The sequence below is a fragment of the Macrobrachium rosenbergii genome, chromosome 20 (genome assembly GCF_040412425.1).
Source record: "Macrobrachium rosenbergii isolate ZJJX-2024 chromosome 20, ASM4041242v1, whole genome shotgun sequence".
NCBI lineage: Eukaryota > Metazoa > Arthropoda > Malacostraca > Decapoda > Palaemonidae > Macrobrachium > Macrobrachium rosenbergii.
In genome coordinates this window covers 48074200-48092741 of record NC_089760.1, presented here as the reverse complement: position 1 = coordinate 48092741, position 18542 = coordinate 48074200, and the positions used below count along the sequence as shown (strand labels likewise).

The following is an 18542-nucleotide window of genomic DNA, read 5'->3' as shown; positions in this document are numbered from 1 at the left end:
AAAAACAATTTCACTGAAGCAAAAATCCCTAATATATTGACCGTCTACTAATCACATATTACACTTCAATGTACTGTATACCCTTCAAATTACAAAAAACATGAAAATGATATTAAATTCACTCTTACCAAAACTCTTATTATACCATGGCATAAATTACAAGTTACAATACCTGTAAACTGCAGTTTGTTACACACTTTTCACAATTCTTGTCAAGGCACCTGTTACAAGCACTGTTATAAAACTAATGCTAGGTCTCAAAACTATGTTATATATCACTGACCACACAGATATTTTATGTTAATAACTTCTCTCTTTTGAAGAAAGAAACAGAGAGAGAGAGAGAGAGAGAGAGAGAGAGAGAGAGAGAGAGAGAGAGAGAGAGAGAGAGAGAGAGAGAACCAGTGCAAAAGGTCTCTAGAATAAGAATGAACAGATTTTTAGGATTCCAGCAAGAAACAACACAACTAGATGATGTCACTATTAAGGCATTTTGGGAGCGAGATTCATGGAACATTCTAAAACATTTTGGGAGTGAGACATGGCTGACGCAATCTTACAAAACATGACGCAATCAATCAAGAACATGTTCAGAAACTATATTATATAATAATATCCATGTGGTTTTACTCCCAGTAACGCGTTCATATTTCTCAAAAGAAAAAAAAAATTGACTTTAGGGAAATCGCTTTGGACAAGACCTCAACGCAACCAATACAAACCACATGTGACTAATCATGGCTGGAATGTTTATAAAACAAGACGAAGAGCACGAGTTCTCCCCCAACCCAACTGATGACACTCAACTTGCAACAAAAGTGACTGAGACCAAAATCTTACGGCAACGGAGAGCTCATATGTCAACAGGCTTATCACTCATGATGACAACTCGAACATCTGGTCTGGCCTAATCTCTCTCCCACTACTGCATTAACTAAATGATTTTAAATTATGCTGTTAAGTTATCTAAATCATTAATATTTTTGATATCTGACATTACAAGGACATTTTACGTAACTATTATCATCACTCGACACATCTCTTGTATACAGAAAAATCATATGACAATTATAAAGTATACACAACACTGTGGAAAAATCATACTTTTCACATTTTAGAAGAGAATATCATGAGATTCCTCCCCCGGATGATTAGTTATCTCAGGTTTGAATCCAAAGATTCACAACAGGATAAATAATCTGCTCTTACATTGTCCTTTGCAAAAGCATTCTCAATTTTGACAAAGTAGGGTTACAAAATCAGTCAGGGAGCTACTATGGATGAGAAATTCGGACAGACTCAGCAATAAAATCCAGCCATGCCCAAAAATCTTGGTATTTGTTTCCTGGTAGTAGGGGTGGGTAGCCTAAAGGATACCTTCTACATTAGCATCAACAGGAGCGAGAAGGCCTTGTCCAACTTCAAATCCCAGATACTGAACAGCTACCTTTCCAAACTCACTCTTTCCGAGGTTGATTGTTAGTCCTGCTTCCTGTAGTTTCTTGAACACTTTTCTTAAAATCCTCAGATGCTCTTCCCATGTTGTAGAATAAATCACTATGTCATCAAGGTATGCACCTACTCCTTCTATGGATCCTAGCAGTTGATCCATCACTCGTTGGAATGTTGCTAGTGCATTCATCAGACCAAACAGCAAAACAGTGTACTGATACAGTCCACAAGGAATAATGAAAGCTGACAGCACTTTAGCATTCTCATCTAAGGGAATTTGATAATACCCTTTTAACAAGTTTATCTTGGATACAAACTTGGCTTGCCCAACCAAGTAGCTGATCTATAAGAGGCAAGGGATAATTGTCAGTCACACTGATAGAATTCAGTTTTCTATAATCAGTATACATCCTAAATGAACCATCTGGTTTCTTCACTAACACACATTGAGAACTGTAATGACTTGAATTGGGTTCTGCTAATCCATGCTGTAACAAATACTCAACTTCTTTCTTCAAAACATCTCGATGGAAAGGTGATAAGCGATATGCTCTCTGTTTAAAAGGTTTTCCATCTCCTCGTATCTTTATCTCATGTTCTGTCAGATCAGTTCACCTAGGTACATCTGCAAAAATTTCAGGGAAACTTTGAATCACTTCACTTAATTCACTACTTTGCTCAAAACTCAGATGTTTTAGTTTATCCTCCAGATTTTTCAGTATGGAAGAATTGTTCATCTTGGTTTCAGCTCCTAATTTGTATCCATCCTCGTCCTCTGTGGATAAAGTTGTCTGTGTTATTGACACTGTTTCAGTTTTAGTCTCTGAGAAGTAAGGTTTCAAAAGATTCACATGTATCTTTCTCTGTCATTTTCTTCTTCCTGGTGTTTCAATCACATAGGTTCTATAATTTAACTTCTCTATTATCTTGTAAGGACCTTGAAATTTATTGGTAAGGGGAAATCTTTTCACTGGTAAGAACGCTAGAACTTGCTGTCCTACATTAAAACTTCCTAGTTCAGTCTTAACATCATCTATTTCCATTTTCTCTTGACTTTTCAGATTTTCTAAAGAGAATTTTCTAATTTCTCTTAACCATTTCCTCAAGTTCTTTCCATATTCTCCTTGGATTTTCTCTTGATTTTCTTCTTCTCAATTTTCTGCAAGAATCTTCAACAGACCTCTCCTTCTTTACCAAAAATCATCTCATTAGGTAAGCATCCCAAGCTTTCTTGATATGCATTCCCAACTTCAAATGCCATTAAGGGTAAACCAGCATGTTCAATAAATCTTTATTATTATGATTATTACTATTATTATTATTATTATTATTATTATTATTATTATTATTATTATTATTATTATTATTATTATTATTGTGATAAAAAAATGGAAAACCCAAATCCAAAAAGAGTTCAAGTCACATCAAAAGTATACCAAAAGTCACAAGTAGCAGATTGTGAAATCTGGTCACCCAGAGGTGTAAAAAGTAGCCAAGTTTGTGATTTGTAGCCCAATCAGGCAACCTCGCGCATGCCCTCAGGCACTGTTGCATTTCTGGAAGTTTGCCACATACCCATCCAACATAAACAATATCCATACAATGAACAATGAAGGTGCGCATATTTAAAAACTTCAGAACGTCATGTGAAGTGGACAATCTGTGTGGGACGACTTCTGCAACACGTCATATGGTGTGGTTGACCTTTTACAGGCTAAAATAGGCAGTTATAAGCATTTTAGTTTAATGTATATTTGGCGTTTGAACTATTAAAATTGGCAGTTATAAGCATTTTTTGAGGTGGGGTACCAACTTATTGTGGATTTCAATTTGATGTGGGTGGTTGTGGTCCCTAACTCCCATGAATACCACAGGTCAAGTATATATATATATATATATATATATATATATATATATATATATATATATATATATATATATATATATATATATATATATATATATATATATATATATATATATATATATATATATATACCAGGTGTTTTCAAATAATTAGAGCCCTCCCTACACAGAACAAATAGAAAGTTATGAAGTTTTCTGCTATAGCCTATCTCAAAGTACATTATTTTAAGTTTCTATTAAGCTATTTTTCATTTTACATTTCTTGTACTTTCAGACTGAGTGATGGAGTTAGATACAGCCATGGGTAACGACTCGGAGGAAATCAGATGGATTGACCACATCCGGGCTATAACCTTCAGAGAGGCCAGGGATGCTGGTGCATCCTTCATTTCACCTTCCTGGATAGCTAAATTCATTAAAAGAGATGAATCCTTTGTTAAAAGAAACTGGAACAAAAATCCATATGACTGTCATTGCTAAAAGAGTGAGAATCTTGGAAGGCCTGAAGTCCTTTCTCAGGAGTCAAAAGACATCATAGCTGAGGCAGTGGGTAGACCAAGAAAGTCTTTACGTAAATTGGCGCTTGAACTAGAAACAAAAGGGGAAAGAAGAGAAGTTACAGTGCTGTATATCATGAGTTGAAAAAATCTGGTATCATGCCATTTCATGTTATCAGCAAGCCCAACATCACTCAACAACAGAGAGAGACCGTACATGGTTATGTGGTTCATTTCTTAAAGATTGGGATGAAGCTGACTTTCTCCATGTTGCTGCATCAGATGAATTCTTCATTTACACTGTCAGGAAGCCAAATCATAAAAATGACATCATTTGGGCTGCAAAGTTGGATGATATCAGCGATGATGTCTTTGCTATCGCCAAGTTGTGAAATTTCCTGAATGTTTGGGAATTTTTCTCTGTTCACAGCCAAATGGTTAATGTGGATCATCAAAGAAAAGGACAGTCATGGAATGGCGAATACTTTAGAGAAACTGTGCTCACTGGTGGAGTATTTCCTTTCCTCAAAGATCCTGAAAATGTGTTATCTGTTGAAGAAGTCACATTTTTGCATGATAAGGCACCATGTTTCAAGGCTCTTCAGACACAGGAGCTGCTTCGAAAAAGTGGTATCGATTTCTTCTCGTCAAGTGAATTTCCAGGTAGCTCCCCTGACCTTAATGTGTGTGAAAACATTGGTAGTATCTTAAAGGATCATGTTGAAGCGTGCACAGTGAACTATGATGGTATACCAAGCCTCAACGACTTGCGAAGAAAGGTGACCAAAGTGCTCAGGGAAATGGAGTTTGTGTCTCAGCTTTATTGCAATTTGTTGAAATCATAACCCTCAAGAATGCGAGCTGTGGTACAGGCAGATGGAGGCCACACAAAATATTAAATACTCAGAGAGAAACTTACATAAATACCTGTTCTGAATTACTTTTGTTTTTATCCATATCAATTTTAGTTTATGCTGTAGACGGGGCTCTAATTTTGAAATACCCTGTATATATATATATATATATATATATATATATATATATATATATATATATATATATATATATATATATATATATATATGTATGTATGTATGTATGTATGTATGTATGTATGTATGTATGTATGTATGTATGTATGTATGTATGTATGTATGTATGTATGTATATATATATATATATATATATATATATATATATATATATATATAGAGAGAGAGAGAGAGAGAGAGAGAGAGAGAGAGAACTTACGAAGGTTCCAGAACCCCTCACGCAGGGTGAATTTTCACGTAAGTTTGGCATGGTCTCTAAAAATGCTAATAAATGCTTATTTCTAAAGTTTAAACACTAAATATGACCCTAAACATGCTCCCAAATTATTAAGTTAACTTTGAAATGAAATTAAAGTTACTGTAATTTCATTTAAAAGTTAGCTTAATACATTACCCTTAAAAAAGAAATAAATCGTTGACATAAAAACTGAGATTTGGAAGAGAATCTCTCTCTCTCTCTCTCTCTCTCTCTCTCTCTCTCTCTCTCTCTCTCTCTCTCTCTCTCTCCTTCCAACGGATCTTTTTCTATCAGAATCGTCTCAACCTCTTTTTAACAACTTCGTTAATCTGCGTCTCTTTCTCTTTGTTCTGAAATGCTTTTTCATGAACAAACAGTGTTTTATATTTTGACTAACACAACTCTTAGTTATTATGTCTCTATGTTTTAGGATGTATTTGCAACACTTGCGCATTTACACTTCGTAGACAATACAGGTCAAATTAGATCAATTTAAACTATCTACTGTACAGGTAAAGATGTACAGAGAATTAATAAGTTGTAAAAATGTGTGAGCACTAACTATGAGAGAGAGAGAGAGAGAGAGAGAGAGAGAGAGAGAGAGAGAGAGAGAGAGAGAGAGAGAGAGAGAGAGAGATATGGGTTGTCTTTACTTAAGAGAGAAATTATTTATTAATTATTACGGAGACAGAGAATAACACGAGAGAGAGAGAGAGAGAGAGAGAGAGAGAGAGAGAGAGAGAGAGAGAGAGAGAGAGAGAGAGAGAGAGATCGTCCTGCTTGAAATATCAAGTTATATTATTTATGAATTATTACAGAGAGAGAGAGAGAGAGAGAGAGAGAGAGAGAGAGAGAGAGAGAGAGAGAGTTATTCTTACATCAGATATCAAAAGTTGGAAATTCAGTATTAAACTAACTATTAAATGAAATTAAAGTTACTGTATTTTCATTTAAAAGTTAGCTTAATACATTACCCTTAAAAAAAGAAATAAATGGTGTGACTCTCTCCCCTATTCTGCTGATCTATTTTTAGAAGTCTTCTCAACCTCGTTTTTAAAAACTTCTTTATTCTGTCACTTTCTCTTTGTTCTGAAATACTCTATGTTTTGAAATGCTCTATGTCTCTATGTTTTAGAATGGCGCATTTACAGTTTGTAAACGGTACAGGTAAAATTAGATCAATTCAAAATTATCTACTGTACAGTTAAAGACATACAGAGAAACAGTGCTGTAATACGTAGGTTGGTTAACTTCGAGAAGAGAGAGAGAGAGAGAGAGAGAGAGAGAGATAACAGTTGTCCTTACTTAAGAGTGAAATTTTTTATGAATTATTACAGACACACACACAGAAAGAGAGAGAGAGAGAGAGAGAGAGAGAGAGAGAGAGAGAGAGAGAGAGAGAGAGAGAGAGAGAGAGAGAGAGAGAAGAGAGAAATTTGACCACTGATTAGCAACACTCTCCCTTGATGTCATGTTAAATGACATGTCTGACAGCTTTGCCTTCACCTCCTTCTTACAAAAAGATGAGGGAAGAATTTGTTTGTTCAAAATAATACGAATTTTGTAATTACAGTTTTATTATTATTATTATTATTATTATTATTATTATTATTATTATTATTATTATTATTATTATTATTATTTAATTCTATTAATCTTATTATCTGAAAATTAGTACTTATTATTAGGTAAAAAGTTTATTTATCACATAAATAAACATACCTGTATACATGTACCATAAAAATTCATCTCACTAAGAGAGAGAGAGAGAGAGAGAGAGAGAGAGAGAGAGAGAGAGAGAAAATTATTACTTTTAATAATATTTAATGTTATTTAATTAGACATAAAAGCTTGAAAACTTATAAATTACAAAAAAGAATTAAACACTTTTGCTGGTTCTCAGTGTTCGCAAATGCTCACGTGTCTGTGAAAAACTCGTGTACGACCATTAGTTAGGTCAATGAAAAAATTTGTGTGTCTGTGAATTCAACATACAACTCAAATCATGGAAGTTTGAGGTATTACTGTGTATATATATATATATATATATATATATATATATATATATATATATATATATATATATATATATATATATATATATATATATATACATATTGAAAATTTCAGAAATGTGTACTGCCTTCTTTAATCAGATAATGCAGATAACCACCCTTCACCTGTTCCAGATCAAACTGCCATTTTGGATAACCCCAAGATATCATTCAGGAAGAAGACCAGCGCTTTGTCCCACCTCGCAGATCACTGAGAATTTTGAAAGGAATACGACCCAGTGACTTGTTCGCTTGTTTTAACCTCGTTTATCCATTTCAGTTTGTTTATACTTATTTCTATTTCTTCACCATTGTTGTATGTCTCTTTTAGTTTAGTGATCAAGTCCACAGAAGGATGGACGAAAGCTTCAAAAGTTCTGTAAATATTTCTACATATACATTTCATCTTCCTAAACATGAGTATCACTGTGGATATATATATATATATATATATATATATATATATATATATATATATATATATATATATATATATATATATATATATATATATATATATATATATACATATATATATATACATATATATATATACACATATATATATATACATATATATATATACATATATATATATATATACATATATATATATATATATATATATATATATATATAGTAAACCCCATATTAGCGTTCTCATGATTCATGGACTCTCAAACGACGCGGGTTTCTCTGTGGAACATATCTAGCCATTATTAGTGGAAAATTCGCCCATTCCCAGTATTTTTTCACTGAGAAATATTCACTAATTACTGTACTGTGAACCCCATTATTTGCGGGGATGCGTCCTAACCCCCACGAATAGGTATAATCCACAATGCTTAAACCCCTCTAAAAACACTCAGAACTGCCCATTTTGATAGCTTAAACCAAGAAAAACCTTGTAAAAATGCTTATACCTGAGTATTTTAATAGTTTTATCACAAAAAGTGCATTTATTCATGAAAATTATGTGAAAATACAGTAATTAGTGAATATTTCTCAGTGAAAAATACTGCGAATGGGCGAATTTTCCGCGAATGATGGCTAGATATGTTCCACAGAGAAACCCGCGAATGCGTGAGTCCGCGAACCATGAGAATGCGATTACGGGGGGTTACTGTATTTTCATATAATTTTCATGAATAAATGCACTTTTTGTGATAAAACTATTAAAATATTCAGGTATAAGCATTTTTTAAGGGTTTTTCTGTGTTTAAACTATCAAAATGGGCGGTTCTAAGTGTTTTTAGAGGGGTTTTAAGCATTCCTGAGATTTTAATTATTTCAAAGGATGATGACGCATCAGATGTGATATATATATATATATATATATATATATATATATATATATATATATATATATATATATATATATATATATATATATATATATATATATATATATATATATATATATAAGCATAAATATATATATAAATATAAATATAAATATAAATATAAATATATATATATATATATATATATATATATATATATATATATATATATATATATATATATATATATATATATATATATATATATATATATATATATATATATATATATATATATACATATATATATATATTTTGTATTTATCAGTGCAAAGTTTTTCATAACAAAAATTCATTAATACAGTATATGCTGTCAATATGTTTTCTCCATAACCTACAAAAATAGTATATGCTACCTATAAAAAATAGTAGGCTATATGCTATCGGTGTAAAATTTTTCACAATAAATATATTATAAAAATAAATGCCCTAATGAGGTTAGGCCAAGACATGGTATTCTAAGAAAGGTTTGTTCCCATCACCCTAAAGTTTTCTTCATAACCTATAAAAAATATATGCTATTAATATAAATTTTCCACATAACCTATATATGCTACCACTGTACGTGTTTTCAGTTTAGATATTGGAGAGGCAAATAACAAACATCTGCGAGGATCAAGTTGAACCACCAAGCCTAGGCGGTAAAATTTTATAAGTTGCCAAAGTTAAATAATACCATGTAACCTAGGTGTGTTTACTGGTTACAATTTTGCCGTACTAGTTATGGAGGGGGAGGGTGGCCGGTATTGTCTTAACTTATAAGTTGTAATTTGATGATGAGCTCTTTTCAAAAATGTAGGTTACAATTTCATATTGTGTACAGTAAAACCCCGTATCCGGGTTCTCATGATTCAGACTCACGCATTCGCGAGTTTCTCTGTGGAACGAGGCCTACTGTAGCCATCATTTGTGGAAAATTCGCCCCATTCCATGTATTTTTCACTGAGGAATATTCACTAATTACTGTATTTTCATATAATTTTCATGAATAAATGCACTTTTGTGATAAAACTATTAAAATACTCAGGTATAAGCATTTTAGAGGTTTTTCTTGTGTTTAAACTATCAAAATGGGCAGTTTTAAGTGTTTTTACAGGGGTTTTAAGTATTCATGGATTTTAGCTATTCACAGGGGGTGTGGTATGCATCCCCCAAGTCGAATAAGGGGGTTCACTGTACTGGCAACTTATAAAATAGTACCGCCTAGGTTACACAAGTCACGAGTCAGACAACAACTCACTGCAGTAAAATCAAGCTTTGTGGTTTTATATAATTATTATAATATTATGAAAAATGGTAATCACTAATTAGCATATCACTTATCACTAATCTGAATATCACTAATATAGGAAAACAAACCCCTTAGCTAGATATGGGTGTTCTGGAGCTGTTGCTATCCCAGGCGAGACAATTACCGTCTGCTTAATCCCTCTCTTGTAACAAACTTATAAGACGCAATAATTCAAATTTCTCCTCATAAGGGTGGTACTTTTCTTGCTTATGGCAATGGAATTGTGTGAATGCACTACACAGTAAGGAAATCCAAAAAGGAAATGCGTCACAAAGCACTAGGATATCGCTTGAACCAGAAACACACACAAATCAAAATGGTTTATTGGTGAAACACGACATTGTGTTTGGAACTATTATGTACTTATATAATTTCATATTTCCTAAAAATAAGCAGTAAAAAATGTCAAGAAATATAAAATATATGTATACTAGTTGGCATGGTACATCTGTGATACAACGATGACGAGTTCAAAATATCGAGATAGATGGATATATATTTACTTTGCTTGATATTTTTTTTTGGAGAACGAACAAGCGCTTACTGTAGAAAATGGGTAGTTTTAGTAGGATACTGAAGTAAATTTCTCACTTTCTACTATCCAGAACTGGCAAGTCATACAGACATTGTACGACAACTTGTTGCTCAAAGTCGCTCACAGGGCAATATTGAGATACATCATACATATTTACTCTGATATTATATATTTTGAGAGAGAGAGAGAGAGAGAGAGAGAGAGAGAGAGAGAGAGAGAGAGAGAGAGAGAGAGAGAGAGAGAGAGAGAGAGAGAGAGAGAGAGAGAGAGAGAAGAGAGAAGAGAGAGAGAGAGAGAGAGAGATCGTGAGATAGAGATAGAGAGGTTTTTATTTTAGTAGGAAAGTAAAGTACATTTCTCACTTCCACCTAAAAAGTCATACAGAAAGTTTGTGACAATTTTTCACTCAATGCCGCTCAAATGCCGGTAAATGCAGTGAACAAAAATGTAAAACCCACTTAAAAATTTTTAGCAAAAATATTTCAGGACATGTTTATTTAGACATATACCATTCGAAAGTTGTCAAAAAACTAAAACTCGATAATTCCCTGAAATTCAATCAATCAGCTCACCCCTTTAACGCAATCTGTGCATACATAAATAAAAGCATTCCATAAAGCCAAAAGAATGCATGACTTACCTGAGCAGTTCTCTTTCCCCGTTCAAAATCTGCCATAAATGAAGAAACCCGACACTCTTTAATCAGCCAATGATTACTAGGCACATATTTTCTTCTGGAGTTCCGAGTGTAAAGCAACATAAGTAGGGTATGAACAGATACGAAGAGACCACTTCCCTGGACATTACGTACATCTATCAGATGATTGTGTATCATCTAGAAAAGAGAGAAAAATGCGTGAGATGGATTCCAATGAGCTGCTGCTACTGAAGAAAATCATTATTTTATCACACAAGCAGTGATCTTGGATTAGGCCACAAAAAGAATTTTCTTACGTAAACATCAGTCAAACACACTTCCTCAAAACAAAATTCTATTCTTTTACTGAAATTTTTCAAGTTAAGATATAAAATAAACTGTGATACATTTCTTGAACCTTTTCTTGTAGGAAAGTTATCTTTCATCACATAACAAGTTACAACAATGAATAAAAAGAACATCGAAGGATATTCAGTATTTCAAAAACTAGACTGGTACTGATAAAATTTCTGGAAAAAATATATAATGCAAGAAGTTGTTGAACAGTTAATGCTCAATACCTGCTTTACTTTTATAAGAACAAAATTGATAGGTTAGTCAACATGACATGTGGCCTTACTTTATCATTCTTTAGCTTACAAACTTTATACAGCACTGTATTAGATATATGTTTTAGCCCTTAAATACAAGTGACACTGGCACTCAGACACTTGGTAACTTCAACCCTGAATTATGGACCAGAAAACCCTCCTAAGGATGAAGAGGTTAGGAGTGTATGTGCACAGGAAGGTCAGGTAGGTTCCAGTTTACAACTCGGTTCATTTTTTGTGTTCTAATCCCAATTTAAATGTATAAGATTTGAGCTGTCAAATACCCATGCACTTGAAGTGAGGCACCTGGACTTGACTGGCACAAAAGATAAAGGGCTAAAGACCATATGTACACTCTTGCAGGCTGCTGGAATAAGAGTTCAAATTGCCTACAAAATTCTGATGGCTCTGGGTGTGCACTCGGCAAGAAAAGTGAAGATACAGTTTTCATTAGATTTCGTTCATCGAATTTCAATTTTTTTCTTACAGAAAACACATAATCTCAGTAAATTTACTCTAGAAAATGAAAATACAATGCAAATTATATCATATATATTAAATCTGCAAAACAAAAACGTTCAGATACTTAAAAACACCATGCATGTACGAAGTAATCAGAATTTCTCAGATGACTTCGTTCATAGAGATCTAAAAGATAGTATGTGGATATCTCGGTGTAGTACTGTTTATCAGAACGGCAATATTTACTCGTTTTCCGTTATGAACAGGCTTATTATTCCATCATCATACGAGGTAATGATAATTTCTTTAATTTTTACACATTCATGTTTGTATTTCACGGTGTTAAAAGTCAGCTGGAATTAAAGGCAGTAAATGTTGTGACACCTAGGGTAGGTTAACCAAATCTATTTAAATCTGCAAGGGCGTTCTCTATGATGTGAAGGGCAGCGCAGGAGCTTCGGGGGGAAAACACAAGTAACTGGATGTTTCTTGACGTTGCCATAGTTTCTCTCTCTCTCTCTCTCTCTCTCTCTCTCTCTCTCTCTCTCTCTCTCTCTCGCCATTAAAAACATACTATACCAATATAGTGTAGCTCAATCTCTAAAAGAAAAAACAATGAAATGAGTAGCTCTACCGATAGGCCTAGGCTTACACACAACAGCAACTCTCTCTCTCTCTCTCTCTCTCTCTCTCTCTCTCTCTCTCTCTCTCTCTCTCTCTCTCTCTCTCTCTCTCTCTCTCTCCATTACTAAAACATACTATACCAATATAGTGTAGCTCAATCTCTAAAAGAAAAAAACAATGAAATGAGTAGCTCTACCGATAGGCCTAGGCTTACACAACAGCAACTCTCTCTCTCTCTCTCTCTCTCCATTGCTAAAACATACTTTACAAATATAGTATCGCTCATTCTCTAAAAGAAAAAAAATAATGAAATTAGCTCTACAGTACATATAGGCCTAGGCTTACACAACAGCAGACTCTCTCTCTCTCTCTCTCTCTCTCTCTCTCTCTCTCTCTCTCTCTCTCTCTCTCTCTCTCTCTCTCTCTCTCTCTCTCTCATCATAACAATGCATTCGTTCTTTTTCGTTGGACACTGCTCAAATTTAACTCTTGATTTCATTATGGAAGATCGCGTTTCCGATTATGCAAGCATTCCGTTCAATGTGGTGTCATAAATTCATTTGTGTAAGGTTGCTTGGTAAGTTACGTCGAAAAATGTTTATTTTGCTCAGAAATGTCGTTGCAAATTACAACTTGAACGAATACTGTGAAACTTACTACTGCATTTAAGTATCAATGATTTCATTATCATAGACTATGATTGAAAGTTATAAGAGGTCAAGCAAAAAACAAACACAATAAGACGGAAGCTCCTCCCCTTTCTAAAGTTGCCAGATGTCGCATTATTGAGCAACATATGTCCGAAGATTTAAAAAACTGTATCCTCACTTTCCTTGCCGAGTGTACATGTGTCATAAGGATGTTACAATGTAAAATGTGAGGAAGAGTGAGAAAAAGGCAGTAACTGCTCTGCCTGCCTAGTATCTTCCCCTAATTTAGTGGATCACTTGCCCTGCTGGTACAATAGGTGCAAAGAACATTTATCAAGGTTACTTATTAGGGTTAGTTTTATTATCCAGCAAATGGAGGAAACACATATTCATCTATAAATACTGTATGTGGTCCCTCCATTTGCAATGACATTTCATGGATGCATGAATGCATCCAAAATCCATACTGTCAGCTTTACCACTGGGAATACCCAAAGCTGCTAAAAGTTCCTTGCAAAGGTCAAAATGGACAACCCATTCTAATGGCTGAACTAAACATTCCTTCTGTGGCTATCCATTAGAACACTGTTTTCTGACAATAAACTGCGGAACACAGTTCACTTTATGTAACACGGACCAAATAATAATCTTTGTGGCTTGATGGCTTACACTTGTTGATCTAGAATTGAGACCTATTTTTCTGGCTTACTTAGGAACTGGGGAATCAAAGTTGTTCAAACATTACTCCTACCATCCTGCCCAGCAAATGCCGTATTAACACTGTTATAGTCAGAAAACCCCCCTCGATTTGGGACCACCTTGACGTGGTGAGGGGCTCTTGAACCCCAGGAACCTTCTCCGGGTTTAAGTCCAAGAGTCACACAAGCCATTATATGTTTGTTTTCCACTGCTACTAAAATTTATTGGACCTGATAAATAAGAAAAGATATCATAGCTGGGCATGGGTTTATATCCGAAGCTAAATAGTGGGTACTGTGGTAGGACCATCAACTGCCCGATAAATAAATATTGTAAATAGGATTTTAGAAAAATGCAAATTGATGATCCACAAAAGAAAATAACACTTGAACACACTAACGTTATACTTTCAATAATTATATTCTGAGTTCAGTCCCGTGTCAGCCGGTGAAATTCCATTACAGCACAATTTCTAGGTATAACAATGCTAGATATACCAGAGAAAAAGAGCTTTCAGGAAAGCTGGGGTTACTACCCCAGTTGATCGCCTTTAGAAGACGCCGGTATAATGAAGGTGAGTGAAAAACCACTACCACGGAAATATACTTAAAGATCTCTCCTTATCAAAACCCCGTAAAAAGAGTGGTGAGCCGTTACAACTCCCACACTCAACACCCGCCAGGACCAGCGACACCAGCGCCACCTACTTCATTCCATTTTCTAGCACGTGATACATTCGCTTCTTTTGTGTGCTCGTCCTATTTTGGATTAATTTTTCTTCATCTACGATGGCTTGAGCACCTTTTCCATCTCTAAGTTAAGTACCATCTTCTTGTGGGTTTTTGATCTAATTATGGCTGTTTTGGTCTCGTATTTTCATAAATATTGGGATCTTCTTATGGCCTACGGCGTCCCCTATCAGCCATGTCGAAACGGCGACTCCTTCTGTTCTTTCCGGTGGAGTTTTCTCCCAGTCGCTATATATATTTAGATTTTAGCCCTTGAATTCCTTCCTGGTGGTTCCGTGCGATGGCTCCCCCTCCAACTTTAGTTTTGTTTTGCATTTTTGGCCTGTCGGCCTCTCTTTGGGAGTTGCTCCATCCTGTACCCCCCACCAGGTCGGGTTCCTTTTCATTTAGTCTCATAGGCTATTATGTTATTCTTGAAGATGGAGCTCTTATTTTAGGTTTAATGTTTTTAGTTTTATTTGTTTTTGTTTTTGGTTGTGTAGTTTGCCTCTGATGAACCTTATAAAATATTTTGAAATTACTCCCGAGGTAGGCTACACTTCCTGTGAACGTAATTTTATTCTATTGTTTTTGTATGATGGTTGTAGTGTGGGCTCCATCCCTTGCCCTGGGTGCGGAGATCAGGTTGAGGGAGTTTTGTTGCTGTTCCTCAGGGTTCGTTTTAGGGTCAGAGTGAGCCCCTTAGTCCTCTTCCCCAATTTGGAGGAATCGAGTTCTTTGGGCGTGTTCCTCTAGGCTAAAGCCTTCTTATCCCCTACTCGTTCCCTGTTGGCGCTCGGCACAAAATTTCTCTCCCTGTTGGTTCCTCCTCTCCTTTTTCACCCCCTCTCTCCTCCTAACCTTTGCTAGGTTTGGTTTTATTAGGCTACGCCTAGGAGATGTTGGGCTTTGGGCTGTGTAGCTCCCTGGGTAGGCTTCCTTCCAAGTTCATTGGGAAGGAAGGTTGCAGTTGAGCCGGGTGTCATGTTCTCCTTGTCTCCTCTCCCCTTTCGGGTAGCCTACTCCTCCCCACTACCCCCTCAGCCTTGCGACTCGTGCGGGTGACGCTAGATGGCGTTTTCTCCGAGTCAGGGACTTCTCCTATTGGTAGAGGGATTCGCTCCCTCCCATGACGTCCCCAGCTTCGCTGTGGTGGGGTGGGTGGTTCGGTTGCTCGGCGTGTTCGGATCCTGTCTCACCTCTCGTCTCCCCATCGAGCTCAAGTTTGGGTTTAGGTGTGGCTCCGCCAGGTATGTTATGAACATTGATCCTTTACCCATTTGCTTCTCCGGCGGGGAGATAGGTGTGAGATGATTCTATGTCACGCTAGCATACAGACCCCTCCGGTCTCCGGAGGGTTACCATCATTGTTAATTTTGTTTATTGTTATTATTATTATTATTTTGTTCTACCATAAACGTGATTCGGTCCCACACCTGGGGCTCCGCCGTTAATTTTCTGGCAGCCCTTATGGTTGGTTCCTGGTTTCTCGTTCCTTCATTCCCGGAGTCCTCCGGGTATGAATCAAAACTTCCGCCGGTGCATTTAAAGCTTATTGGCCCAGTTTAATTTGGTAGTTCTTCTACACGGAGTATTCGGTTGTAGTTGAGTTTCCAACCTTGCCGGCTTTATTTTGCTTAGAGTGTGAGGTTCATGTACTGTTACCTTTACAGACTGTTCGTTGTGAGGAGCCGGGGTGTACCGCCTGTGGTAATTATTGTACACTGGCGACACTAGCGTAACTGTTTTCATGCTTGGTATCACTGTATACAGTTAGTTACAGTCGCACCTCAGGCAGTGTAGTTCCCCTCTTGCAGTTCCTCTGTTGATATGTAAATTTATGTGTGTTTATTTTGTTCTGTTATGTTTGTCATAAGTTGTTTATGTTGTATGTGTTGTATGACTAACGCTAGATATTTTGTCTGTTTATGTTATAGATCTGAGAGCCGGTATTTTGTTGAATAAAGCTTGTAGTTTGCTACCAAGTGTTTCAGTCTTATAACAATTTATTCAACAAAATACTCGTCATGGCTAAGCTGCTTAAGCCATGTCGACTGGACACAGATCCCAGCTCTCCTACGGCGGCCAAGGAGTGGAAACACTGGCACCAACCTTTCAAAACTTCATAGAGGAGAGTGGAGAGGCGCACCCAACAAGCTGAGGGCTCTAGTGAACTGTGTATCCCCAAGTGTGTACGAACTCATTGAAGACTGTGTTTACGTATGAAGGTGCCGTTGCAAAACTAGAGTGTTTACGTCAAGTTACCGAGCGAGATTTTTGCAAGGTATGTTTTAATGAACCCGACGACAGCGGTCAGGTGAATCCCTTGATGAATTTCTGATAGAGTTACATAAACTAAGCAAGGATTGTAACTTTAAGGCAGTCACAGCTGAACAATACCGGGAGGAGATGGTGCGTGATGCGTTTATTAACGGTATTGCCTCAGCATTTATTCGTCAGCGCCTGCTGAAAACAAGTCCTTGGATCTGGAGGCGGGGTACAGTCAGGCCCGTCGTTGGATCTTGCCCAGCGTAATGCTGATTCCTACACGTCTTACTTGCCTGTTCCTCATGCAGCTGCTTTAGTTCCAGGACAGCAAGGACAGCCTTGTGATGACCAACAACTGCAGTCAACGAAAGAAGAGGCGGAAAGAAGATCACCTGTGGACTCGACTGTCGCTGCTGCACATTCGTCAAAGAAGAAATGCTATTTTTGTGGTAATACATTCCACATTACAGGTAGGGTAGTTGTCCTGCATGTGCTGTTACATGCAACAACTGTGGTAAGACAGGTCATTTGCCAAAGTCTGTAGATCCAAGGCTAAGACTTTTGACAGCACTACTGCTACACTGTATAACCCCACTCTGCTCACACTTGCTGCCACTTTTCCAAAGAACCTTTCACATGCAGCTACAGACATCACTGTCAATGGTCATTCACTGAAAGCATTAATTGACTCTTGCAGTTCGGATAGTTTCATAAGTGAGAAAGTGGCACAGAAACTAAAGCTGACAGTAGTTCCTGCAACCAAGGAGATTTCAATGGCATCAGCATCTTTGAATACTAGCTCCCCTGGGTATGTTACGGTAGACTTGGGTCATGTCAATCAGAATTATCCATGTGTTCAGCTAGGGGTTTTAAAGGATTTATGTTGTGATGTGATCTTGGGTCATGATTTTCCAAAAGCAGCACAAGAGTGTAACTTTCAGTATGGGGAAATAAACCAAGTTTAAGGGTAACTAGTAACTGTGCCTTGGCAACAGCTGATATTGAGGAGCCTTCACTGTTTCCGAACTTGCCCCAACAGTGTAAACCAATTGCAGTCAAATCCAGACGCTATAGTGAAGATGATCTGTTGTTTATAAGTGACCAGTTATCACGCTTGTCATCTGAAGGTATCATTGAACCAAGCATATCCCCATGGAGAGCACAGGTCGTAGTTGTAAAAGATCCACTTGACAGGCACAAAAAAGAGACTTTGTATTGATTATTCTCAAACCATCAACCAGTACACAGAACTAGATGCATATCCCCTTCCAAGGATAGAGGACATGGTGCACAGTCTTGCAAAGTACAAGGTGTTTTCACATTTGACTTGAAGAGTGCATACCACCAAATTAGCATTAAAGAGAGTGAGAGAAAGTACACTGCTTTTGAGGGTGTAGGAAATTATATCAGTTTTGCTGAGTTCCATTTGGTGTCACTAATGGAGTAGCAGTATTTCAGAGAGCTATGGATAAGTTAGTTGAAGATGAGGGTCTTAAAGACACTTTCCCATATCTAGATAATATTACTGTAGCTGG

The 18542-nt window shown here is 36.3% G+C and overlaps 1 protein-coding gene across 2 annotated transcripts in view; it reads right to left on the bottom strand.

Moving 5' to 3' along the window:
- Positions 1–18542, bottom strand: part of LOC136849338 (ubiquitin-protein ligase E3B) — a 961194-nt gene that overhangs the window by 395648 nt on the left and 547004 nt on the right. For both annotated transcript variants that reach the window (XM_067122700.1, XM_067122699.1), the window contains exon 12: positions 10969–11163. In XM_067122700.1, coding sequence (XP_066978801.1) covers positions 10969–11163 — 195 coding nt within the window. The remainder of the gene's footprint in view (positions 1–10968; positions 11164–18542) is intronic.